Source organism: Etheostoma cragini, chromosome 8, assembly GCF_013103735.1.
Source record: "Etheostoma cragini isolate CJK2018 chromosome 8, CSU_Ecrag_1.0, whole genome shotgun sequence".
Lineage (NCBI taxonomy): Eukaryota > Metazoa > Chordata > Actinopteri > Perciformes > Percidae > Etheostoma > Etheostoma cragini.
In genome coordinates, this window is record NC_048414.1 from 24,771,770 (window position 1) to 24,794,260 (window position 22,491).

The following is a 22,491-nucleotide window of genomic DNA, read 5'->3' on the forward strand; positions in this document are numbered from 1 at the left end:
TTTTGGAAAATGGCTGCAATGAAACAAAGAGTGAAAAATTTAAAGGGGTCTGAATACTTTCCGTACCCACTGTACGTCAAGCAGACAGGTTATGGTTTTACATATTTTATATACAAACTGATAAATATGCGAGAACAACATGCCAGTTATTTCTCTACTTTCAGTCTACACAAGCGGCATTTTCAATAGCCAGATAGATAAAATCTATTCACACAGAAGGTCTTGACTGGTTAATTTACATCATTTCAATTAGCAATTTGCTATACTTTCACAGATGTGTGAACTTCCAAAACATACAGGGAATTTATGATTTAGGAAGGTGAATATAAAAATGCCGCTTGCAAAAAAAAAAATCGTTTTCAAAACATCCACATTGGGCATTTAAATTTAATATTAACACATAGAGTTTAATCATTTTTTTTTTTTTTTTTTTTTTTTTTTTTATAAACGTAAAACCAGGAGAACATCCTGAACAAATTTCCCAGAAAAACAAAGAAAACCTTCCATTTCCCAAGTGGAGTTTTCCCAACTGAATATAAATCAGTGACTCCTAAAGCAGGCCCAAAATGTCCACAACTAAACACTGAGAAAGGATACAATATAAAGCGAAGTTTAATACATTTTACTGAAGGTTAGTATATCTGAAGGACAATAGTAGGTTTTTGGTATGGACCCAGAATTAACTGGTTTAGACCCATCTTAATGGACTGTATTTTTATAGGGTTTATTTAGTCTTAATGACTACTCAAAGCGCTTTTACATAGTACAGGAACCTCGTACAAGGTGCCACCTGCTCATCAGATAAACACTCACACACATTTACACTCCGATAGCACAGCATCGGGGAAATTCGGGGTTCAGTGTCTTGCCCAAGGACACTTTGACATAGGACACCAGGTCCAGGGACCACTATTACCACCTGAGCCACAGCATAACTCTGGGACTTTATTTGTTTTAAAGCCTCCAAACAACCGCACAGGTGATTTCTGTTGTTATGGCTGATTGGACCTATGCTAAGGTTGAAGATGGGCTGGAGCTTCAATGAGAATTTAATATGTCACAAATTTTATCTACCAATAAGATTGATAAACTTGTCCTGCCCTCACAGGTGCAAAAAAAGCTAACAGGAGGCTCAGGAAGATGTCAATAAATAAGTCTGTGTACACCCACACAATCCTGGGATGAGATCCAATCCGCCAGATTAACCAAAAACCCCTGTGTGGGTGTCAGGGCCTTTAAGTATCGCGGGTCAGATTCCAACCCAGGCCCGGGATTCGCCTAAATGGGGCGCACACTCTACCGGGTGAGCTAGAGGCCTCCCTAATTCTTGGACTTAGTGGTCATTAACTTGCTCAATCCCATAACTCTCATCACGGTTATGCAAATTCTTTATTGCAAAATGTCAAAATGCATGGCTTCCTTTAATGACTTTGGGCTCTTTTGTTCTGGGAATGAAAAGGAACTCATAGAGAGTCTGGTGTAGAGAGAGGACACTGTGTTTAGACAGGTGACATTCATTGAAGCAAAAGGACAAGCAGAGGGGTGTCGTGCGGACCGCCATACTATGTTGTATGGGTTCAATGTGAATATGTTCTAAAAGTGCATTATGTTGCCCATTATTAGCTATATGTTTCTCAAAGATGGAAATGTACCAGAGAAGATTACTCTTCACTCATCAAAAAAATGCTCCATGATCTCCATTTTTTTCTAAAATAGAAATGATATTTGAGTAATTTACTGTCGTTCTAGAGTGGTTTAGTTATAAAATCGGTTATTTATTTTCTTTAAGCTAGGCTTACTTTTAATGCTTTTCTAGACAGTATTTTCATTTTTTTCTGGCTGCAGTCAATGTGAGTAATATGCATTTGTACCTCTGCCAACTGTGTTGCATACATGCTCATATATATTTATGTTGCGCACATATCCAGAACAGGTTTCCTTGTACGTCTTCATGAGTCCAGTTGTCTGCGGTGAATGTTTGGAGATGGCTCTTTTGATTTCCACCTGAAAGAGAAACCAGAAAGAAATACTGTAACTCTGATGAACCAACATTGCATGTAATGTTGCAGACATTACACCAAAACTCATCTATCACACTGAGCTCAAAGAAGTCTGATACATTATGTGTTGGAAATTCTTTTATTAGGTGTGGTATAACCCCATGCCGGGTTGGCTCAGTTGGTAGAGCAGGCGCACATAAACTCAACATAAAAAAGAAATGCGTTTTTTTTAGGACACTATGTTTTAAAGATACTTTTGTAAAAATCAAATAAACTTTAGAGATCTTCATAAAGGGTTAAACAATGTTTTCCATGCTTGTTCAATGAACTGTGTTGAACGGTTGAAAAGATAATAACGGCTTGCAGGCGGTAGGCAATTAAGGTCACAGTTAGTCAGTCAGGTGCATGAGGAGAACTTAATGCAGCTGGTGGCCCCGCCAGATACTGAGGGTTACTTTTGATTTTGACCCCAGCCTTTGTTTTATTCCATTTCTGTCACATGTCTGTGAAAATTGTTCAGTTTATGTTAGCTTAATTGTAAAATGTTTTAATGGTAACACAAATAGTTGCATATGTTAAGTTTGCCTAATTTATAAAAACAGTTGAAAGTGACAGGACGTTTCTTTTTTTGCTGAGGTTATTCCTTGACGCAGAAGGTTCAAGGTTCGAGTCCGACCTTCTTTATTAAGATGCTTAGGAGATGAAGCCTTTTTATGAAGCCTTTTGTATTTGCTAGAAGAGTGATTAGTGACTTAGTTCCTGCCTGTCCCTCATCAGGTTAATTTTGTGCAGATTTGTCCGACTGAAAAATGTTTTAGTGTGAAATGTGGAACCAGCATTGTACTTCGGTGACAATGGGGTGAAAGAATCATTCCATGGCAAAACCCAAGTGGCAGATATAAGGAATGACTGAGTGGCCCCAACCCCCATCTTTATGCTAAACTAGGCTAACCATGGCCTGACTCCAGCATTGTACATAACACAGACATTAGTCCGAGTCTCAATCTGCTCATCTCACTTTTTAAAAGAGCTTATTTCCCAAAATGCGCTGCCTTTTGCTGACTGCTGAGGATATGCAAGAAAATTCCCACTTATATCTAAACATCAAGGAATTGTTGTGACATTATGGGGGGTATTTGAAATGAAACACAAGCACTGAGCTGCCCACAAGTTTGTGTTACAACTGAATGTTTGCTTTGTCACTTTGTCTCGTTTCTTTGTGAAATAAAGCTGCGTTCAAGTGCGGATAGTAACGACAGTTCAGTACTCCCCTTTCCATGGACGTTTAACCCTCCTGTTGTCTTTGGCTCAAACTTGACCCCTCTCCAAAAAGTTACTATATCAGAAAGTTGGGTTTCTTTCAAACAAATTACCCAAAAAAGTAATGTGGATGGTTCCCAACAATGCTCCTCACAAGTTAAATAAATAATCAGTTCACTATTTTGTCACTTTTATAGCATTTGGGGGAAAAACAATTGGTAAAGAACCTTTAAAAAAAAGAGAGAAGAAAGTGATTTAAGGTGTCTACCCCTCAATGTTCTGCCTGTGGCCCAAAAATTTCAGGGTTGGGGGGGCTACATTGCTCCGAGTAACAAAAGTTACCCTGGAGCTATGCTTTTTCCAAATGCTAATGTTTAATAAAGATAATGTATATTGTACCTTGTATCACTGCTGATGACCTGCTGTCTCTTCCTGCATTCTCTCCTCATCCTGCTCAACATCCTGCTCCATCCTTTCCTCCACTCTGGCTTCCTCTCTCTCCTCCTCGGCTGCTGGAGTGCAGCTTTGTCGCCCTTGCTGCCTCTGGACGCACCGCACCTTGCTGACAAGGCCTTTACTCATCTGCCCCAAAAAGGAGGGCTGAGTCATGGTCGTGGCTGGACTGGGGGATGGGGACATGGTGGGACATGAAGAAGAAGGGGAGGAGGTTCTCAACCTTGCCAGACTGCTCTGGGTTGGCGTTGAGGTTGGGGAGGGAGGAGCTGCTGCAGACAGAGCGTGGCTGGCAGATGTAGATGTTATGGATGCAGAGGGCTGTGTGTGTGAGACTGAGTACACGCAGGGTGTCTGGGAAGGGTGACTGTTTCCTGCCCCCTCCAGGTCTGGATATGGGGAACAGGTGGAGAATGCACAGACTGTGGATGAATCAGGAGCTGTAGAGCAGTCAGCTAATTCACTGTCAGCAGGACATTTGGGAGGGGAGTCTAGGAAAAGATGAGATAATAATAAAACACATGTTTTGTACTGTGTGCCTGTGACACATGTACCCGAGTAATATTCATGAGAACATCTTCTATATCTTCCATCTTGTTTTTGAGTTTAATCCTACCAGGGCCACTGCTGGTCCGGGACTCATCTGTCATTGGTGGCTCTGCCTCCTCTTGGATCGTTGGTACCGATGCTAGTAGACCTGGCACACACACACACACACACTAAAGTAATTCTCCCACCTGAAATAGCCTCAAAAGTAAAGCCAATGCAGAAGTGCCTTAAACATGCATTCTTTCCCAATTCCCAACAGGGGGCAACTCCACTGGCTCCAAAAAGAAGTTTCAATAGAAGTTTATGGGGAAATGACCCTCAGTAAACGGGTTTATGGTCTCAATCTTTAGTTTCAAGTCTCCAATACAGCATGATGTTATTTTTGTAAATGATGGTCCCACATTTTTTTTAACTGCCAATAAAACAAGGTATGCTTAAGGGGTGTGATTTTACGCCGACTTGTCAGTCATGTAAAGGCTTAGCAATGTGTATCCACAGCACTGTGGACATTAAAATAGCCGTGAACTTGTTTTTAGGAGCCGTGTGTTACTTTGTCTTGTACTACGACCCTTTTACTGTGTTTTTCACTTCATCAAAGTTAATTGGAACATTATGGTTGCTGAAAAATGTCTTGCCAACCTAGCTGGCGCTAGCGTTAGCTGGCCTCTTAAAAGAGCGTACAGCCGTCCATGTAAATGAACAGCACCAGTGCCCGGAGGTCAGCATTTACCTGCCGGCAAAACTCCGCTCCACTTGCAACTTTTCCCTCTTTAGCGTGTAGCTTAGCGCAGTACCATTGAAACCACATACACACAACAGTGGCTTAGCCACGTCATCCTGGCCACTCTCCATTAACAGGTGTTAACTTGAAGGTGGGTACTCTGTTAAAGTTTAAAACTACTGGATCTGCCCCAGTGGCAGTTCTACATGAAAGCCCCAGCGGCTGCTCGCTTCGGCCGGGCCAAAAACCGCTACTGATCATCCCAGAGCCACTCTGGAAATGCCATAACCAATCACTAACGTCTGGTCGTGACATCAGCTTAGCATCGCTAGCGTTAGCCTTAGTTAACTCCTTCGCTATTGACAGAGCGAGCTGGAAAATCAAACATTTCCCGAACTCGGGGTTTCGCGGGGAGGAGGGCCACCAACAAACTCAGCAAAGATTGTTCTTGTTTGGGCTTTAATTTCTGGATATTTAACAACGTTGCCATAATAGACCAAATGGTTTTGCTCCCATTTTTCTCCGCCACAATTAGTACAGAACTCACAGAACGTTACCAAAACTCAAAGTCATCGTTCTCAGACACTCCCTCTGTTCACTGATTGGACAGCCAAATATTTTGGCCGGAGAAAACCCAAGAATATATCGCAAACCCAGATGGAGTACTGAAGGAAAATGCAAATTGAGAGGTAGTACGTAGAAGTGCGGGGCCAGGCTAGTCACTTCTGGCTCCAAACAAGAACTCCTTCCTCAATTGCACTTGGTTAATTTTTGAGAAACTCAAATGTTTGTACCTTCTACCATCTCATGGCTCTGAAAATAATAATAATAAAATCAAAAATTAAATTAAATATTGTCCTAAAAACTGAAAGTAAAATCTCGTTGTGGATTTTGAAAATAGTGAGACCTCTAAAATACACACACAGACACACACGCAGTATGTTATAGGTAAGTCTTGTTAGTTGACTTACTGAGTCCTCTGTAATGGGAGAGTTGCTGGTAAACTTGTTTCATTCTCTCAATGTTGAGCCTGCTGCCCTCTGCGTGGTTGATCATAGGTTTGGGGTAATCCACTCCCACCACACATTTGGCTGCCTTCTGGACCGACTCAGGCGCGTTCCATGGCTCATAAATGTAGCGGTTTGGATAGTCCTTTAAGATGGGGATGTATCGCCTGCAGGAAATTTCATTCAAAAGAAACGTTCAATATCATTTGAACTAAAGTCCTTCCTGTTGCTGTCATTTAAAATGCATATTTAATGAGATCGCAGCTAACATTGAGGACCCATCCCAGAGTTTGCAGAAATATAACATGGATAATATTGTGCTATGGTAGGAGATAATGTATGACCACCAATGTTAAGTCTACCTGATGTAGTCTCCTGATGGGTCAGTTCTCCTCCCAAAGCCAACAGGACAGTAGCAGTGGAAGAACTGCTGGAAGAAGGCACTACAGGACAGCCACATCCAGCTTCCAGCATTTACACTCCAATCTGCATCCAGCAGCAGCTCCTCAAACACCTGGAGGAACACATAGATACAACATTTTATATTTACACTGTCAATGGGTTCTACAGTGAACATAGCCCAAAAAGACAATGATGCTGCCAAACTAGACAGGCCGTGCATTTACATGCAGTTTAAAATCCTGATTACATAGTTGCGTTCAGGCCCGGTTTCTTCTAAACCATGTAAACACCTTAATCTGGCTATAATTGGTTAACAGACCTAGACAACTCTTTTAGTAACCGAGGCATTCGTGCATGTACAGTATATACCTTAACCGGGTTAAGCTCGGGTTACACATCTGCACATTTTCCGTAGGTTATAACCCCAGTTATCACCCCACCCCACTCTGCTGCAGTGTTGTTGTTTTTTACAACAGGGCATGTAAAAAAGGGGTTGGAAGCATGGTCCCATGGCATGTTGCTCTTTGGATGCTTTTATATAGACCTTAGTGGTCCCCTTATACTGTATCTGAAGTCTCTTTCCCAAAATTCAGCCTTGGTGCAGAATTACAGCCACTAGAGCCAGTCCCACAATGAGCTTTTCTTAGTATGTGCCATTTCTGTGTCTGTAGCTATTTATGACCTCATAAAGGGCATGATTTCAGATCAGGCCATCTGAGCTTTCATTTTCTGAAAGGCAGAGCAGGATACCCAGGGCTCAGTTAACACCGATCGCCATTTCTAGCCACTGGGGGGCCAAAGGCAGGCTGGGGGAACGCATTTTAATGTTAAAAAACCTTAAAGTGAAATTTGCATGTCATGGGACCTTTAAACCATTAAACCTACTGAGGACTACTATCAAGAAGAGCCATTTCCAGGATTGCAAAGTCATCCATGTTTGCCCAGGTTCCAAGTTCCAGAAGAAAAAGCCTTTTTCCAACCATGGTTGTACATTGGCAGAGCGCCACCTACTGTATTCTTCCATGCACGTGTATGCGGAGAGAACTGGCCCAACCCTTTTACAGCTGGGAGTGCAAAAGCGAACTACGAAATTCTTCACCTCTCAGATACCAGGTTGGGGTTTGAAAACTAAATCACTCTTTGATTAAAACACTTTTCTGTCCTACCTTCATTCCACTCTCCCAGCTAATCCACAGGTCTCCCCTGGTGAGGAAACAGGCAACGGCATGCCGGGCCAGGTGATGGATCCAGCCCTCCTGTCTCAGCTGGGTCATGATGGCGTCAATCCAGGGAAAACCAGTCCGACCCTCAGCCCACTTGGCAAATGCCTCTGGGTTCTGGTCCCATGGGATCTGGAAACAAACATATGACACAGGAAAGGAATACTAGATATATACTTTTCATTCTATTTACAAGAGGAGACAAATCCTTTTCATCTCTGCTTTTTAAAATTGTATCCACATGTATATTCTTAGGGGGCTACAAACTAGCTGGTTGGTACATTACACTGGTACATGTTTAAGCTTTGCGTCAACCAATCAGAGGCTGTCTTCCTGACTATCTTCTTCTTCTTCTTCTTCTTTGGTGTTTGGCTTAATTTCCTGACTGTATTACTTTGCTGGTACTTACACTCAAAGTGGAATGAACAAGCCAAATAATTATATAACACCATAAATGTAGTGAATAATGTGTATTGTCATTTGCACATTTGGATAGTACTCACTCACTTTCCGTTTGAACTACTGCGATAGAGTCCTGTCTAGGGTCCCCAGCAAAACCCTAGACAGGCTCCAGTATGTCCAAAACTCTGCGGGCATGGTCCTTACCAACACCAAGACCTGGCAGCACATCTCCCCAACCCTCATCTATTTCACTGGCTCCCAATCAAATCCTGCATCAAATATAAAATCTTCCTTCTCACCTACATATCCCTCCATGCCCTGGCCCCACAGTTCCTCTCCCGACCTCCTCCATCCTTACACCCCACCCAAAACGCTCAGATGCTGGCCTGCTCTCCATTCCCCACACCAGACTCTGTACCTTTGGAGACATAGGCTTCTGGGTTGCAGCCCAATCCCTCTGGAACGCCCTCCCTGCCAATGTCTGAAATGCTACATCCCTGGACATGTTTAGAAAAACTACTCACAAGTCACCTGTTCAACCCAGCATACAACATCCCTTAGCTAAACTTAGTCACAGTAATTTCTGTAAAGTGTTCTTTGCTTTTATGAAAGGCGCTCTATAAATTAAAGCTATCAATATTTTTATTATTATTATTAGTAGTAGTAGTAGTAGTAGTAGTAGTAGTAGTAGTAGTAGTAGTAGTAGTAGTATATCCTTAAAGCTGTCTTGAAAACTATGATGTCCATAACTTCATTGTGAAATACAAGGTTGAGGTTCTAAAATGATTATTACACAAGGAAACCAGGCAACCCAAAGATTAGAACAAATGCCTTAGGCCCCAGAGAGATAAGGTTAAACCTCTTCTTTTGAGTTAAGTGGTGCAAAGACACACCTGAACACAGATGGGGTTGCCGTCCATGCGGTCAAAGTTTGGGTTGTTGGTGGCAGCTGTGTAAAAGAATTCCCTCCATAACAGCTGGCCGAACAGGGACAGAGGAGGACTGCAACGCTTACGGAGCTGACGGAGAGCACAAGAGGGACAGAGAGTTAGAACAGAGGAGACAGAAGACAACTGTGCTTAAAAAGTTGTGACTCCAAATTTGATGGAACATAAACTACCAAAATTAACAGAGAACAGAGCAAATAGGCACCAGTGTGTGTTTGTGAAGCCTACATGGATGTTTCTCTGGTGGAACTATCCACAATACCTTCATGTAGAGCTCTCTGAGGTTGTAGTACAAGACCCTACAGGACAGACAGCCAAAGCGCAGGTAGGGGCTGAGGCCAGTGGGACTGGCATACAGAGAGCACGTGTTGACACGAGGGTGCTCAAAGTTGGCTACCCACACCTATAAAGACAGACACAATCAATGCAAGTGATCACCTAAGAAATAGTCATCTAAAAAAAAAAATAATGTTAAAATGTTGCGGTCTCAGTGTTACTGCTGTGGAAATGTACATTATTCTTAATTTACCATAAATTCTACTTGGTGGCAGGTATTTCCAATGATTCATGTTTTTTTTTTTTTTTTTTGTTTCTCCTGTGTTTGACTGTTTTTTGAGTTCGTCATTATTTGAATACAGATTTTATCTAAAGATTTTAACGGGATGTCATCCCATCCCCGAACAGAAACAATGGTGCCAACAAACTCAACCAGAAACCAAACCAACAAATAGGGTCATAGGTGGCCTCACAACATTGCAAGTAAATAATAATAATAGTAAAAAAATATATTATAGTTTACCTTTTTGTCCAGATGTTTGTTGAGTCTGTCCAAGGCCTCTGTCTCTCCTCCGTGCCACACAGCTGGAGGCAAACCTTCTGTCCTGAAACCTGGACACATATTAACATGCAGACAGTGGTCGTCAATGTCTTTTAGGCCAGGGACCACTTTACTGAAAGAGAGACGCAGCAAGTACTCGGGCTGCACAATTATGAACAAAATAATAATCACGATCACGATTTATTATCACAATTATTTGTTGATTTTAACCAAGACAAATTGTATTGTCACATAGGCTATTTATAACTGCTTTCACATCCATATTGTGCTATATTCCTCTTATGTTAAAGTTGTATGTTGTATGCCGGGTATCTACCAGACAAAATATCAACGGGGATTTTGGTACCTCATTACGGTGCAACTTAAATGTCTGCGTTGCTCTCTGATGCTCCAAAAAAGCCGTTAGAGGCAACAGAAACATTGCTGCATGTCAAGCTAGTTAACACTTAAAACACGTTACACAGCAGGTAACGTCAGCTACAGTAGTAACTGGATTAACAAGGCTAAAATACAAAAAATAAAAATAACCGTTGTAGTGTGACTGTATTTCACTGTAGAAGATTCCAACAGTGGGATGTACAACAGTCTGCAGCTAAAGCGACAAGCCAGGGCTCTAGACTAACTTTGTGCCTCAGTTGCACTGGTGCGCCCAACTTTTTTTATTTTTTTATTTAAGAGCACCAGCACAAAATTTGGGTGCAACCAAATCTTTCCTTGCGTCGCCATTAACGCCACAATCTCACAGTCACCTTTTTTATCATGCTCCATGTACATTCGTATATATTACGTTAATGATTTTAAACAAGAATAAGGTGTAGGTCCAGCAGGCTGCATCTCACATGCTATTACTCAACAACCTGAAGTTAGTCGCATTAAATAACTTCTGTGTTTTTCACTGTGGCTGACACGAAAGCAGAGAGTTACCAGCGGAAACACTGGTACAAATACAGGTTTGCCTCTCATGCTTAATAATTATACAGCTGTGTTAATAACAACTAAAACTGTGGGAAATGTCGCCGCTGTGTCTCTCCATGTTGCTGGCAGCTGTGTGATCGTGAATGGGGGCGGGGCTGCGTGGAGAGTAAGAGGAGAGATCCAAACACAGGCATTGCTTTACAGACGAAATGGGTCAAAAAAAATAAAACCAAAGCATTCTATGAACGGAATGACGCATTTAGAATATAGCTCGTTCACGCAAACTTAATCTTGGGAAGCCAAAATTGTGATTGTGATTAAATTTGATTAATTGTGCAGCCCTAGCAGGGACCCCTACCGGTCATATTGTATACAATTGAGTTGCATATTAAACCGGTCCGATTGGATGAGGAGAAAATGATATTATTTATGCATCATGTTTTAATGTTAGTATAGAACCTTTTTCTGCCGTCAAACTAGCAAAAGTGGATTTGGACACACCCTACACACACGTGTGAAGCGCTTTACGCCATGCGCTTAGATCGTTAAAATAGGTAATACAATGGTAATACAAAATAAACAATAAATACAAAATAGCTGTTACGTTTCAGAAAAAAAAGTGGCTGAAGGGGTTGAGTGTTACAGCATGAAGGAAATATTACAATAAACCCCATTTAATTATGTGGTATTTAAATGTTACTATTTAATAGTAATTAATCAATCTCACATCACATCCTGTCTTCTATTTGTCCTCAGTATACAAAGAGAACAACAAAATGTAAAAGGTCCATGTTGTCCACATTAGCATTATGATTCCTACAGCTCATATCAAATTCTAGTCATGTAAAAAAAAATAATCCTAAATACCTAGTTCATCCAGTGAAGGTATACTGTAAAGCTGGTCATGGTTATCAGCTATTTTAGTGCGACACTTTTCCATCTGTTGCTGGGTGATGGGAGGCAGAGGTCTCCTGGGCAACTCCAGTCGGCCCACAATGGTCTGAAACCGCTTAAAGGTCAGAGGAGGACTGTTGTTGTTCGCCTCTATTATCCTGTGACGGATACAGAAAAGACAGTAAAAAATTCAGCAATTTCGGGCAGAATATCCAAACTATATATTTTACTGCAGTATATTAAAATGGTAAAAGCTGAGATACCCCTGAATATGACAGTTATGGTGCAGTTTTATTAAACACTGTACTTCATGTACCATTTAAACAATTATCATTAGCTTTAAGCCAACAAGACAATGTCAAAATGGCACCTTGAATCTAAAGTGCTCATTACACTGACTGCACATTACTCAAGTGATTGATGGACAAAACAACAAAGTGTGGTAAAGTCCTGAGCTTTGTGTGATGGTTAACTAAAATGAAAAAAGCCGTGTTTTTATCAACATGGAAGTGCTCAATAGTGGCCAAATTTCCATCTTATTGTCAAGCAAACTTTTAAAATGTCGCAGAAAAGAAAGGAAAATAAGAAAATGCGTATTAGAAGAGTTTCCATCAACTGGCTTAGAGAGAATAAACTACACTACGCAAAGCGTAGTTTAGGCACAAGTTGACGTTACACCTGGTTATAGATTGTAAACCAGCTTGCCATATCAAAGAGTTTAGAAGCTAAATTCTTTGGCTAAATGGAGAGAGGTAGAATGCACAAATTGGTCACCTTTTCGAATGTTGCCGTTTCCATCAACATTTTCTGATGCAACGTTTTAAAATGCGCACCGCTAAACAACTACTTTTGTCTTGTTATGTACTCTCATGCATTCAATTGTACTGTCTACTGTTACCAACTGTGTGATTGATATTTAATGTACATGTTCGTGCAGCTGTTGGCAGCACTTTTTGCCCAAGGAAATTTCCTTTGGGTCAATAAACGTATCTTATCTTCCTCCTTCTGCCACCTGGTCCCAGCACATGGACAGGGGCATGACATGCGGTAAGATGAGATGACCACTGGATGGCTCTCTAATGCATGTGATGCTTTCAGAAGGGATTAAGAAAGTTGAGATTTGGTTCAGCTTCTTGGATGTTAGGATTTTCTAAACACCTAAAAACTATAAAACAAACAGCTGACATTGTTCTCTGTGTACACAGAGTACTTCCAACTGTTGTACTGAAACATAACACTCCATCCTCTTGCTTATTGTTGCTCTTGCACAGAAGTGGACGGCTGATGTTTGGAAGGTTTTCTGTGCAACTGAAATAAACGGAACCTGGTGCACTTCATTAAACCCGTCATTTAGCATTTGTCTCTGTGTCAAGAATACCATCAGGGCTGGGTAATGAATTTAATACGTTTAAGTAAAGTAAGTAAGTAAGTAAAGTTTATTTATAAAGCGCTTTTCTCAGATAAAAATCACAAAGTGCTGTACAAAAGAGTAAGTAAAAAGAAAACAAGCAGTATAAAATGTATATAAATATATAAAATTAAAATGACACTAGCAAAAAAAACATCAACCAAAAGCCTTCTTAAACAGACATGTTTTCAGATCATTTTTAAAAGAGACAACATTGTCTGCAAGACGCAAGGAAAGGGGCAGGGCGTTCCACAGTCTGGAAGCAACAGACTGAAATGACATGTCCCCTCGGGTCTTATAACGGGTCTTAGGGACTGCAAGTAGGTTCTGGCCAGAAGACCGAAGAACGCGGTCAGGGGAATACGGCTTCAAAAGGTCCAGGATGTAATGTGGGGCCTGACCGTTTAAGGCTCTGAAAGTCAGCACTAAAATCTTAAAATCAAGCCTGAATTTTACAGGGAGCCATTGGAGGTCCAACAAGACAGGGGTAATATGGGAGAAGCACCTGTTAGAAGTCTGGCAGCAGAATTTTTAACAATTTGCAATTTGTTTAAAGCAGACTTATTCAAACAGGTAAAAACAGCGTTTCAGTAGTCGAGTCTTGTTGATATGAAAGCATGAATTATCATTTCCAGATCCTTCTTTGACAACATTTTGCGAATTTTAGAGATGTTCCTAAGGTGAAAAAAACAATTTTAAACAAGCTGTTTTGAGTGTGTCTCCAGGGACATGGCCTGGTCAAACACAACCACCAGGTTTCTGAGGCTGGATTTGACAGAAGGGCCCAGGGAGCCAAGCTGCTGTTTGATAAGCGGGATCTTATGGTTTGGGGCAAAAATCAGCGTTTCAGTCTTGTTTGAATTTATCTGTAAATAGTTTGTGGCTAGCCAGTCTTTAATGGAGGACACACACTCTAGAAACAGAGGCAAACGGTGAAATTTCATTACTATTTCATTTTAATTTAAGCATCATTAAAAGAACAATACAGCTGAACATCGTCAGCGTAGAAGCGGTATGATACATCTTTGAAACAGCGGATAATTTGACCAAGTGGAAAAATGTACAGTAAGAACAAAAATAGAGCCCAAAACTGAGCCCTGTGCCACTCCGCAATACAAATTTGTCACATCAGACTGAACATTATTTACAGCAAGATTGAAGGTTCTGTCACAAATATAGGATGAGAACCACTGAAGGACAGATCCTGATAGTCCCATCTCATTGTGAAGCCTATTGATCAATATACCGTGATCCACAGTGTCAAAAGCCGATGTCAAATCGATGTTAAGGCACCGACCGATTTGCCTCTAAAGTATGGAGTATTGAAAAATGCCTCGTTATTCAAAAACCAATCTCAATGCCTCAGGAGTTAATCTCATCAGAGTCAGTGAGCCAATCAGCATGCTTCTACCAAGATCTAGTGTCTGTGATTGGCTGTCTAATGTTACACATTGTATAGGAGCTGAAAAAAAAGAAAAGGTTTTGTGCCGTAACATGTACCGTTCAGAAAACGGCATCAAAGTCCCAGTACTGGTATCAAGTTTTTTTTAAAGATACCCAGTCCTAGATAAATGGATGTCAAATGCCAGGTAGAATACATGTTTGAAATATATACATAAGTAATGCATACATGGCTCTAATGTATAGTCTTTTCCACTTTAAAGTGGTAACAGCAGAAATGCAAACATACTAAAACTAAATATAACATAAATTAAACTGACAATGATGCAGGGATATGACAAAAAAAGGTTGAGCTGGGAATCACTTAGCAGCATTTAAGAAATTTACATTTCCATGCATCCATTGTTTCCATTAAATCTGTGTGGTGTGAACATTTATAAACACACTATTTCATTTTGCTGCATAAACCTTTAATCTCAAGGTTTTAAATTGGTAAATGTCCACCTAATTTTACAACTTTGTGTGTATTCACATGTGGTTGACACACTGAACACGTGAATAATGAGTGTGTGCTACGAACCTATCCAGGTTGTAGAGGGTGTGTGCGTTTCTGACAATGGTCTCCACTCCAAACTCTTGGGCCATCTTGATGATGGCCCCATCCCTCTCCTTCCCATAAGGCTCTGGGTCGTATTCAAATGTCAACCTGGTCACTTTCCATTCCTGCAGCAGGAGGAAAGAAAAACAGAAAAGGGACAAGCAAAAATAATTTATCAGCGTGTCTGTGGGAATCACCTGACCTCCTGATACAATATCATCAAGATACTTACGGCAAGATATTATTGCAGTTTTAAACATATCACATATTGCAATATTTTGCTATATATTGCATTTTATAACCTTTTTTCCAACATCAAATTTTTCCCATTTTCAAATGACGTCCCCAATTGAAAACGTTGTTTGTTTTATTTAAAAAGATACATTTATCTGTTTGTTCATATCAACTCAATTTTATTACTGCAAAATGGTATTGTCAAGCAGGCAAACTGACCAACACATACGGTATAATAAAAGATTGTTACTTGGCGCCTGTGTTTCGATACAGTATTGCCACCAAAAGTATTGTGATACTATACTAAGGGCGGCTAAAGGAAACACTGCAACGAGAGGGCTTTTAATTTGTTTACCATGGTACAGTTGTATAATTGTTTTTCAATAATATTCTTCAACGTGGTCACTCCACACACTTGCTGTGTAGTCTACAGTTGTGCTATACTGTAGTATAAGAGTTTGTAGTAGTTTGTCAATGACTGGAATGTTAGTCCTGTTAAGTAAAAAGTACTTTAAACAAACTTTTTTTCCTTGATGTAAACAAACTGGTGCATTATGAAAAAAAGTACTTGACGGTTGCTTCTTGCTTGTACATTTTCTGGCATAAGTTCTCGGAAAATCTCTTTTTTTTTTATATATCTTTTACATCAATGTGGGCATGAAAGCTTAATGTCAGCAATACAGTCACATTGCTACACAGCGCTGCGGAGGAGAGTCTGGCTAGTCCACACAGCATTCCAGGACGGGAGAAAAATGTGCTCTGGTTTATCTGCATTTCTTTAAAGCAATCACAGTAAGGAACTTGTTTTGGTGTACGTTCAAAGGTTGTTTTAGTGTTGCAACAGAAAACTCAGATAGGACAGATAGTCTAGCTAGCTGTCTGGATTTACCTTGCAGAGATCTGTGGAGCAGTTAGCCATAGTCCTCATAAATCCACTGGAGTTTAAAAGTACAACACAAAAAAAGCGGAAGATAATGGACATCGGGCCGGAATTTCCGGCAGCACCAAAACAATCGCAGAAGTTAATTTTTTTAGACTTAGACTACCAATGGATTTAGACTACCAATACAGTATCCGACCAAATGTAAATGATTGTCACATTCTACCTTTCTGTTGATGAGTTATGGCGTTGCATAATGGCCAGAAAAGTATTTTTGCAGAAAATTATGACATCACAGTGAAGTTAACCATTGGATATAAAATGTCATCCCTTGATCATTGTGTCCTATTTGAAATAATAGATAACAAATAATTAGAATAGGAATTGTCAAGTTACAGTCTGGAAAATAAGTATTCAAACACCCTGCTATTTTGCAAGTTCTCCCACTTAGAAATCATGGAGGGGTGAAATTGTCATCGTATGTGCATGTCCACTGTGAGAGACATTATCCCAACAAAAAAAATCCAGAAATCACAATGTATGATTTTTGTAACTATTTATTTGTATGATACAGCTGCAAATAAGTATTTGAACACCTGAGAAAATCCATGTTAACATTTGGTACAGTAGCCTTTGTTTGCAATTCCAGAGGTCAAACGTTTCCTGTAGTTTTTCAACAGGTTTGCACACACTGTAGAAGGGATTTTGGCCCACCCCTCCACACAGATCTTCCCCAGATCAGTCAGGTTGCTGAGAAACACAGAGTTTGAGCTCACTCCAAAGATTATCTATTGGGTTTAGGTCTGGAGACTGGCTAGGCCACGCCAGAACCTTAATATGCTTTTTACAGAGCCATTCCTTGGTTATCCTGGCTGTGTGCTTCGGGTCATTGTCATGTTGGAAGACCCAGCCTAGACCCATCTTCAATGCTCTAACTGAGGGAAGGAGGTTGTTCCCAAAAATCTTGCAATACATGGCCCCGGTCATCCTCTCCTTAATACAGTGCAGTCGCCCTGTCCCATGAGCAGAAAAACACCTCCAAAACATGATGCTACCACCCCCACGTTTCACATTAGGGATGGGGTTCTTGGGATGGTACTCATCGTTCTTCTTCTTCTGCAAAAATGGGTTTGTATGGTCACAGTGACTTTGACCGCCAAAATCTAATCTTCTGCTTCATGTAGTCAACTCAAACATAGGGTCAGTTTCAGCAAATATGACGGAAAGTTAGTTTTAAAAGTTTTACCCAAGCAGGTAAGCCTCTCCTCTCTAAGCGAAGCTCCCTATGGTGCCTATTTGATGTTAGTAAGCCATCAGCTGCCGTTAGCATTCCATTGACTGCCATTCATTTAGGCGCCAATTTGACAGTGAATAAGTTTACATTAGAAGTGTTTAAAAACTTGTCTGTCGTTTCTTTCTAAAGAAACACAACTATGTATAAAAGGCTCCATGACCTGTAGCTCATGTTATGGCTCCGTAGTAGACATTTTTTTTAGGCTAACGACTGTGTCATAGGCTAACGACTGTGTCATAACCACGCACTACCGAATAGTAGAGGGTAAGCTTGCAGACAATTTGGACTTCCATTAGCTGTTTAGGTTTAATTACTAATGTTAACTAGCATGTTAGTTAGCAGTAATTAGCCTGTGCCTGTGTTATCTCTCTAAACATATACACTGTACCTACGCTCCCCATCTTCGCAAGATTCAGAATGGTTGAGATTTCTCTTGGCACAGCTACCAGAAGACTTACAACTTTCAAACAGGTTGCTCCCGTCACATCTGCGTCGTCAAGCTCAGTTGGAGGCTGCGCGGTAACGCTAAGCTATCACCGTAAAAGTGCCTCTAATAGACTTCACTGGTCTACATACAGAGCAACGGGGTCTGTTGGTCCATGTCTTTAACTGTTTATTGTCTTATCTACTGCACCTTTTATTTTTTAGTAGATCTGTAACTGTCTCTCACAAAACATGCCACACAGGGAGAAGCCAGACCCACATACCACATTTTAACTGCCTAATAATTGTAGATCCCTGCATATCTTAAATATAAAAAAAAACATAGGCCTTCTCCTGTGGGAAAACTATTAGCAACGGTCAGGTCAGAGGACACAGCCTTTGACTATCTGTCATATCTAACACTTATCAGCTCTTTCTCAGTGAGGAGGCTGGGAAGTGATCCAGAGCTCAATGAAAAGCCTTTTCAGGGATCACACGAGCTGCGGTAATGGGTGTGTGAGAAGTAAAGGCAGAGATGAAAGTAAATTGGAATCACATTCAAGACACATTTACAGTGTGTTCACCAGAGAAGCTTCACCTAGCATATTGATTTTGTGAAATAATCCCTCCATTCAAAGTGTCGCTAAATGAAATAGCCGTTCAATCGTGACTTTATTGCTCTGGAACTATTGTGCAAGTCTCCAAAACGTCACCGCTTTCTCAGCTGGATTACTAAACTTCAGGGATGTCTATGAAGACACAGAACTCCTCTTGGAAAGGGCTAGCTGACAACTAACAAGCTATGGCTACGGCCAGGCGATGAGTCCAAAGGTGACAAAGAAACCTGAACATGAGCAAGTCAATTTTTTTGTAATTCCATGATGGATTAAAAAAACCTCTGGATGGCCTTGTTGAAGCGGCCTATTTCTCTGCTTTTTAACAAAAAAGTAAGTATCTACACCCTATTGATGGAGATATTAAATAAGACGCATAAAGTACGTATGCTTCTGTTGTATAAGACAGCGTCAACCTAATAGGGTTGATTGGATAACTTTTGTACCGAGGTCATCCAATCCATGTTAACTGTTTGCTAACAAGTTCACAATTCAATATAAAGATAATGATATGTAGTAGTTCACAACTTGCAACGCAACCTCCAAGTGACAAAAAAATATGTTACCGCAGGTTTGAAAAATCTGTCTATAGTACTCCAACCTTTGCTTAATTTTTCATATTTGGTAAGATCTTTCACATTTTTAATGTCACATACCATTTAATACCTGTTTGTGGTCATATCAGCCATAGCACAAAAGTTTATTGGAAAAGTATGAGCAAAAAAGAGGGGCACAAGTTTCATAAAAAATGTCACTATAATTTGTTCTATTTTCAGTCTTTAGTGTTGAGACATTTCTTCAGGTTCACATTGTTTAGAGGAGTTCTGTTCTCCAGTCTGTTTTAGCTTCTCTGCATTGGTTTCCTGTATAATCCAGAATTGAATTTGAAATCCTTCTTCTCACCTACAAAGCTCTTCATGGTAAGGCACCATCATATCTTAAAGAGCTCATAGTACCTTACAACCCTACAAGAGCACTACGCTTGCAGAATGCAGGGTTACTTGTTATTCCTAGAATCTCTAAAAGTAAAATGGTAGCCAGAGCGTTCAGCTATCAGGCTCCTCTCCTGTGGAACCAGGTTCGAGTTTGGGTTCAGGAGGCAGACACCGTCTCCACATTTAAGGAGGAGGCTTAAGACTTTCCTCTTTGATAAAGCTTATAGTTAGGGCAGGCTCAGGAGACTCCTGAACCATCCCTTAGTTATGCTACTATAGGCCTAAACTGCTGGGGGACTTCCCATGATGCACTGAGCACCTCTCTCTTCCTCACTCTCGTCCTCTGTATGCAACCTTATTCCATTGATACATGTTACTAACTCGACTTCTTCCCTTTCCCGGAGTCTTGTGCTCTCTCGCCCCCGTAGTTGTGTGCTCTCTCGCCCCTATCCTCCTATAGGTGTTTCTGGCTCTGGATCTGTGGTGGGAGTCACCTGCTGCCTCCATGTTCCTGCTCGACACCCTCTGCTCTGATTCTCCATGTCTCTCTCTGCCTGTCTGTCTGTCTGTCTGTCTCTCTCTGTCTCTTTCTCTCACCCCCAACCGGTTGAGGCAGATGGCAACCCGCTCTGAGCCATGGTTCTGCTCGAGGTTTCTGCCTCTTAAAAGGAAGTTTTTCCTTGCCTCTGTCTGTTGCTCTTGGTGGGAATTGTTGGGTTTCTGTTAATAACATCAGAGTCCGGTCTAGACCTGCTCTTTATGAAAAGAGCAATGAGATAACTATTGTTGTGATTTAGCTCTATATACTGTAAATAAAAATTAAATTGAAATTGAGTTGAATAATTTCCTCCATACTAACACAATAACAGAATGTATGTTTTTTGGCATAGGTTTCATACACCCGCTGTTGTAAAACTTCTAAAAGCAAAAATCTTTACCAACGGGACAAAATCTTATGAAATGGGGGCCCGTTGTCTAATTTGTGTCAGTAGAGAGGTCCCTCACGTGAGTACATTTTGGAACCACTGCATCAAAACATTAAAATGTTGGAGCCAGCAGGAGATGGCTGTGGCTCAAACCGCCTACTTGCACAGTTCAACACTTATTTTTAAGTATACTGTATAGTGTAGATAATACAGTAAGTCAGTGCACTGAAGGTACCAGGATGACTACCTAAAAACGGTCCAAAAAATCTGTGACTACAAAGCGGAAAGGGGTGGGACCAGGCATGGCGACCTGCAGCTGATTGGAAGAACGTGTCACGTGGGTCTAGCTTCTCCCGGATTCCACAACTGAGCTTAATGGCGTCCAGATGCCGGCTCGTTTGGAATACGATATTGAATTTTTGGCCATTTTAGGACTTTATTTGACAGGACAGGTGAAGATATGAAAAGGGAGAGAGAAGAGTGAATGAAATACAGCAAAGGGCCAAAGGTCAGAGTCAAGCCAAGACACGCTGGGTTGAGTGGTAAACCTCTATATATGGGCGCCCGCTCTACCAACTGAGCTATCTGAGCGCCCACAATCTTGAATTTTACTAAAATAGTTAACCGAAGCGTGTTTCTGAAAACATTTTTTTTAGAAACACGCACTACAGCAGTTAGTGGTCAGTGCACATTAGCAGTGTACTGACGGAAGAATGTGGAATGAGACAGCCTACTTCACACACAGCTTTTGCTCGGTCTGTAGTCAGCCGATACAGTTTGACAACAAATTATGGTTTTGTTTCAAAGAAACTGTCTGCATTGCGTGGTTATTATGACCCTTCAGTGTGGTATGGTGTAAGTTTTGGTCCCTGACCGACAGTGAACGGCCAGGTGGTGGGCAGGAATACAGACCTTAAAAAGCCTTGGTAAAACATCAGTAGGCTGCCCTCTGACTACGAACAATCTGGAACTGAGCTTCTTCAAACTGCTGTCCAGATCCTCCAGAGCCTCCAGCAGAAACCTGCACACAGACGCACATAATGGAAGTTAGTGAGAAATATTACCAAACTACAAGGCAGCAAGTTGTATGGCATGGTGATAAGATACACACCATTTCAGTCTTGTAATTCATTCAAACAACCACACAGAACAACAACAGGAAGTGAGGCCTTTTGCGGTCAAGCTCTGAGTTAATAGAACAGAATACCTTTTATTGTATCATTAAAACAAAATTTGGAGTGCTACTCATGTAAGGTGCCATTTCCAATAAATCCAGATATCTGTGTGTGTGTGGCTTTGATCGATTGCCGAACAATGAAAATGTTGAAATTTCCCGCAGCTTTTTCACCCGAGTTTTCCCTGGCATAAGGTTTTTGGTTTTGTTGTTGAAAAGTCCGTCACTACCACAGGGCCCGTCATTCTCTGCGATCACTAAACGAGACCCGTGTTACATCCAATGTAGCTGCTGCCATCTGCTGGCCCACTCGGCTGAGTAAAACGTACAGCCGCACTGACTAAAATACCGGTAGGAAAATAATACTCTACATGAGTACCATAACCCAGAAAAAAGCATGAATATATATTGTTTAATCTGTTAAATGAAATTGATAGAAATGTACATTACGCTAAATTTAAATGCACATTATGTTAAAAGGCATTTATGAAGTTATATGCTTTTATGCAGTCATTGCCGAAGTGTCCTTGGGCAAGCCACTGAACCCCGAGTTGCCCCCGGTGCTGCGCATCGGAGTGTGAATGTGTGTGAATGTTTATCTAATGAGCAGGTGGCACCTTGTACGGCAGCCCCGGCCACAGTGTATAAATGTGTGTGAATGGTGAATGTTTCCTGTATGATGTAAAAGCGCTTTGAGCAGTTGTTAAGACTGGAAAGGCGCTATATAAATACAGCACATTTACATTTACATTTACATTTATACATGTTGACCACGCCCCCAGCCGATATCAAAGACTCGGTTAAAGATACGAGTGAATCACGACTGAAACCATTATATTTGACTGCGGTCAAGCCAGCCGACACTCGGATCGCCGTGGTCAAATCAGCCGACACTCAATTTGTAGTACGCGATTTTAGTGGCAAATATGGTAAAAGCATTCTAACAGCCCAGCTCGACTAGCGAACAATACACATTTGACTACTTCCGGTTTTCAA

The 22,491-nt window shown here is 41.0% G+C and overlaps 1 protein-coding gene and 2 long non-coding RNA genes across 4 annotated transcripts in view; 2 read left to right on the plus strand and 1 right to left on the minus strand.

Annotated features, from left to right (window-relative positions):
- LOC117948684 overlaps nucleotides 1-5,659 on the plus strand; it is a 16,153-nt gene extending 10,494 nt beyond the window's left edge. Inside the window, exons 2-3 of the long non-coding RNA XR_004657521.1 lie at nucleotides 4,781-4,782; nucleotides 5,553-5,659. This is a non-coding gene — a long non-coding RNA (uncharacterized LOC117948684). The remainder of the gene's footprint in view (nucleotides 1-4,780; nucleotides 4,783-5,552) is intronic.
- The window catches only part of cry2 (cryptochrome circadian regulator 2), a 21,741-nt gene continuing 960 nt past the window's right edge, over nucleotides 1,711-22,491 (minus strand). Inside the window, exons 2-13 of one of the 2 annotated variants that reach the window (XM_034878360.1) lie at nucleotides 21,234-21,342; nucleotides 14,998-15,140; nucleotides 11,582-11,766; nucleotides 9,761-9,849; nucleotides 9,224-9,364; nucleotides 8,908-9,033; nucleotides 7,559-7,744; nucleotides 6,353-6,504; nucleotides 5,955-6,157; nucleotides 4,330-4,410; nucleotides 3,660-4,204; nucleotides 1,711-2,004 (exon numbers count right to left, since the gene is read on the minus strand). In XM_034878360.1, coding sequence (XP_034734251.1) covers nucleotides 3,666-4,204; nucleotides 4,330-4,410; nucleotides 5,955-6,157; nucleotides 6,353-6,504; nucleotides 7,559-7,744; nucleotides 8,908-9,033; nucleotides 9,224-9,364; nucleotides 9,761-9,849; nucleotides 11,582-11,766; nucleotides 14,998-15,140; nucleotides 21,234-21,342 — 1,954 coding nt within the window. In that variant the 3' untranslated portion in view covers nucleotides 1,711-2,004; nucleotides 3,660-3,665. The remainder of the gene's footprint in view (nucleotides 2,005-3,659; nucleotides 4,205-4,329; nucleotides 4,411-5,954; nucleotides 6,158-6,352; nucleotides 6,505-7,558; nucleotides 7,745-8,907; nucleotides 9,034-9,223; nucleotides 9,365-9,760; nucleotides 9,850-11,581; nucleotides 11,767-14,997; nucleotides 15,141-21,233; nucleotides 21,343-22,491) is intronic. The other variant, XM_034878361.1, reaches the window with a different exon arrangement.
- Nucleotides 17,818-20,520, plus strand: LOC117948695. The gene is made up of 3 exons (XR_004657531.1): nucleotides 17,818-18,024; nucleotides 18,978-18,979; nucleotides 20,509-20,520. It is a non-coding gene; the product is annotated as an uncharacterized LOC117948695 (long non-coding RNA).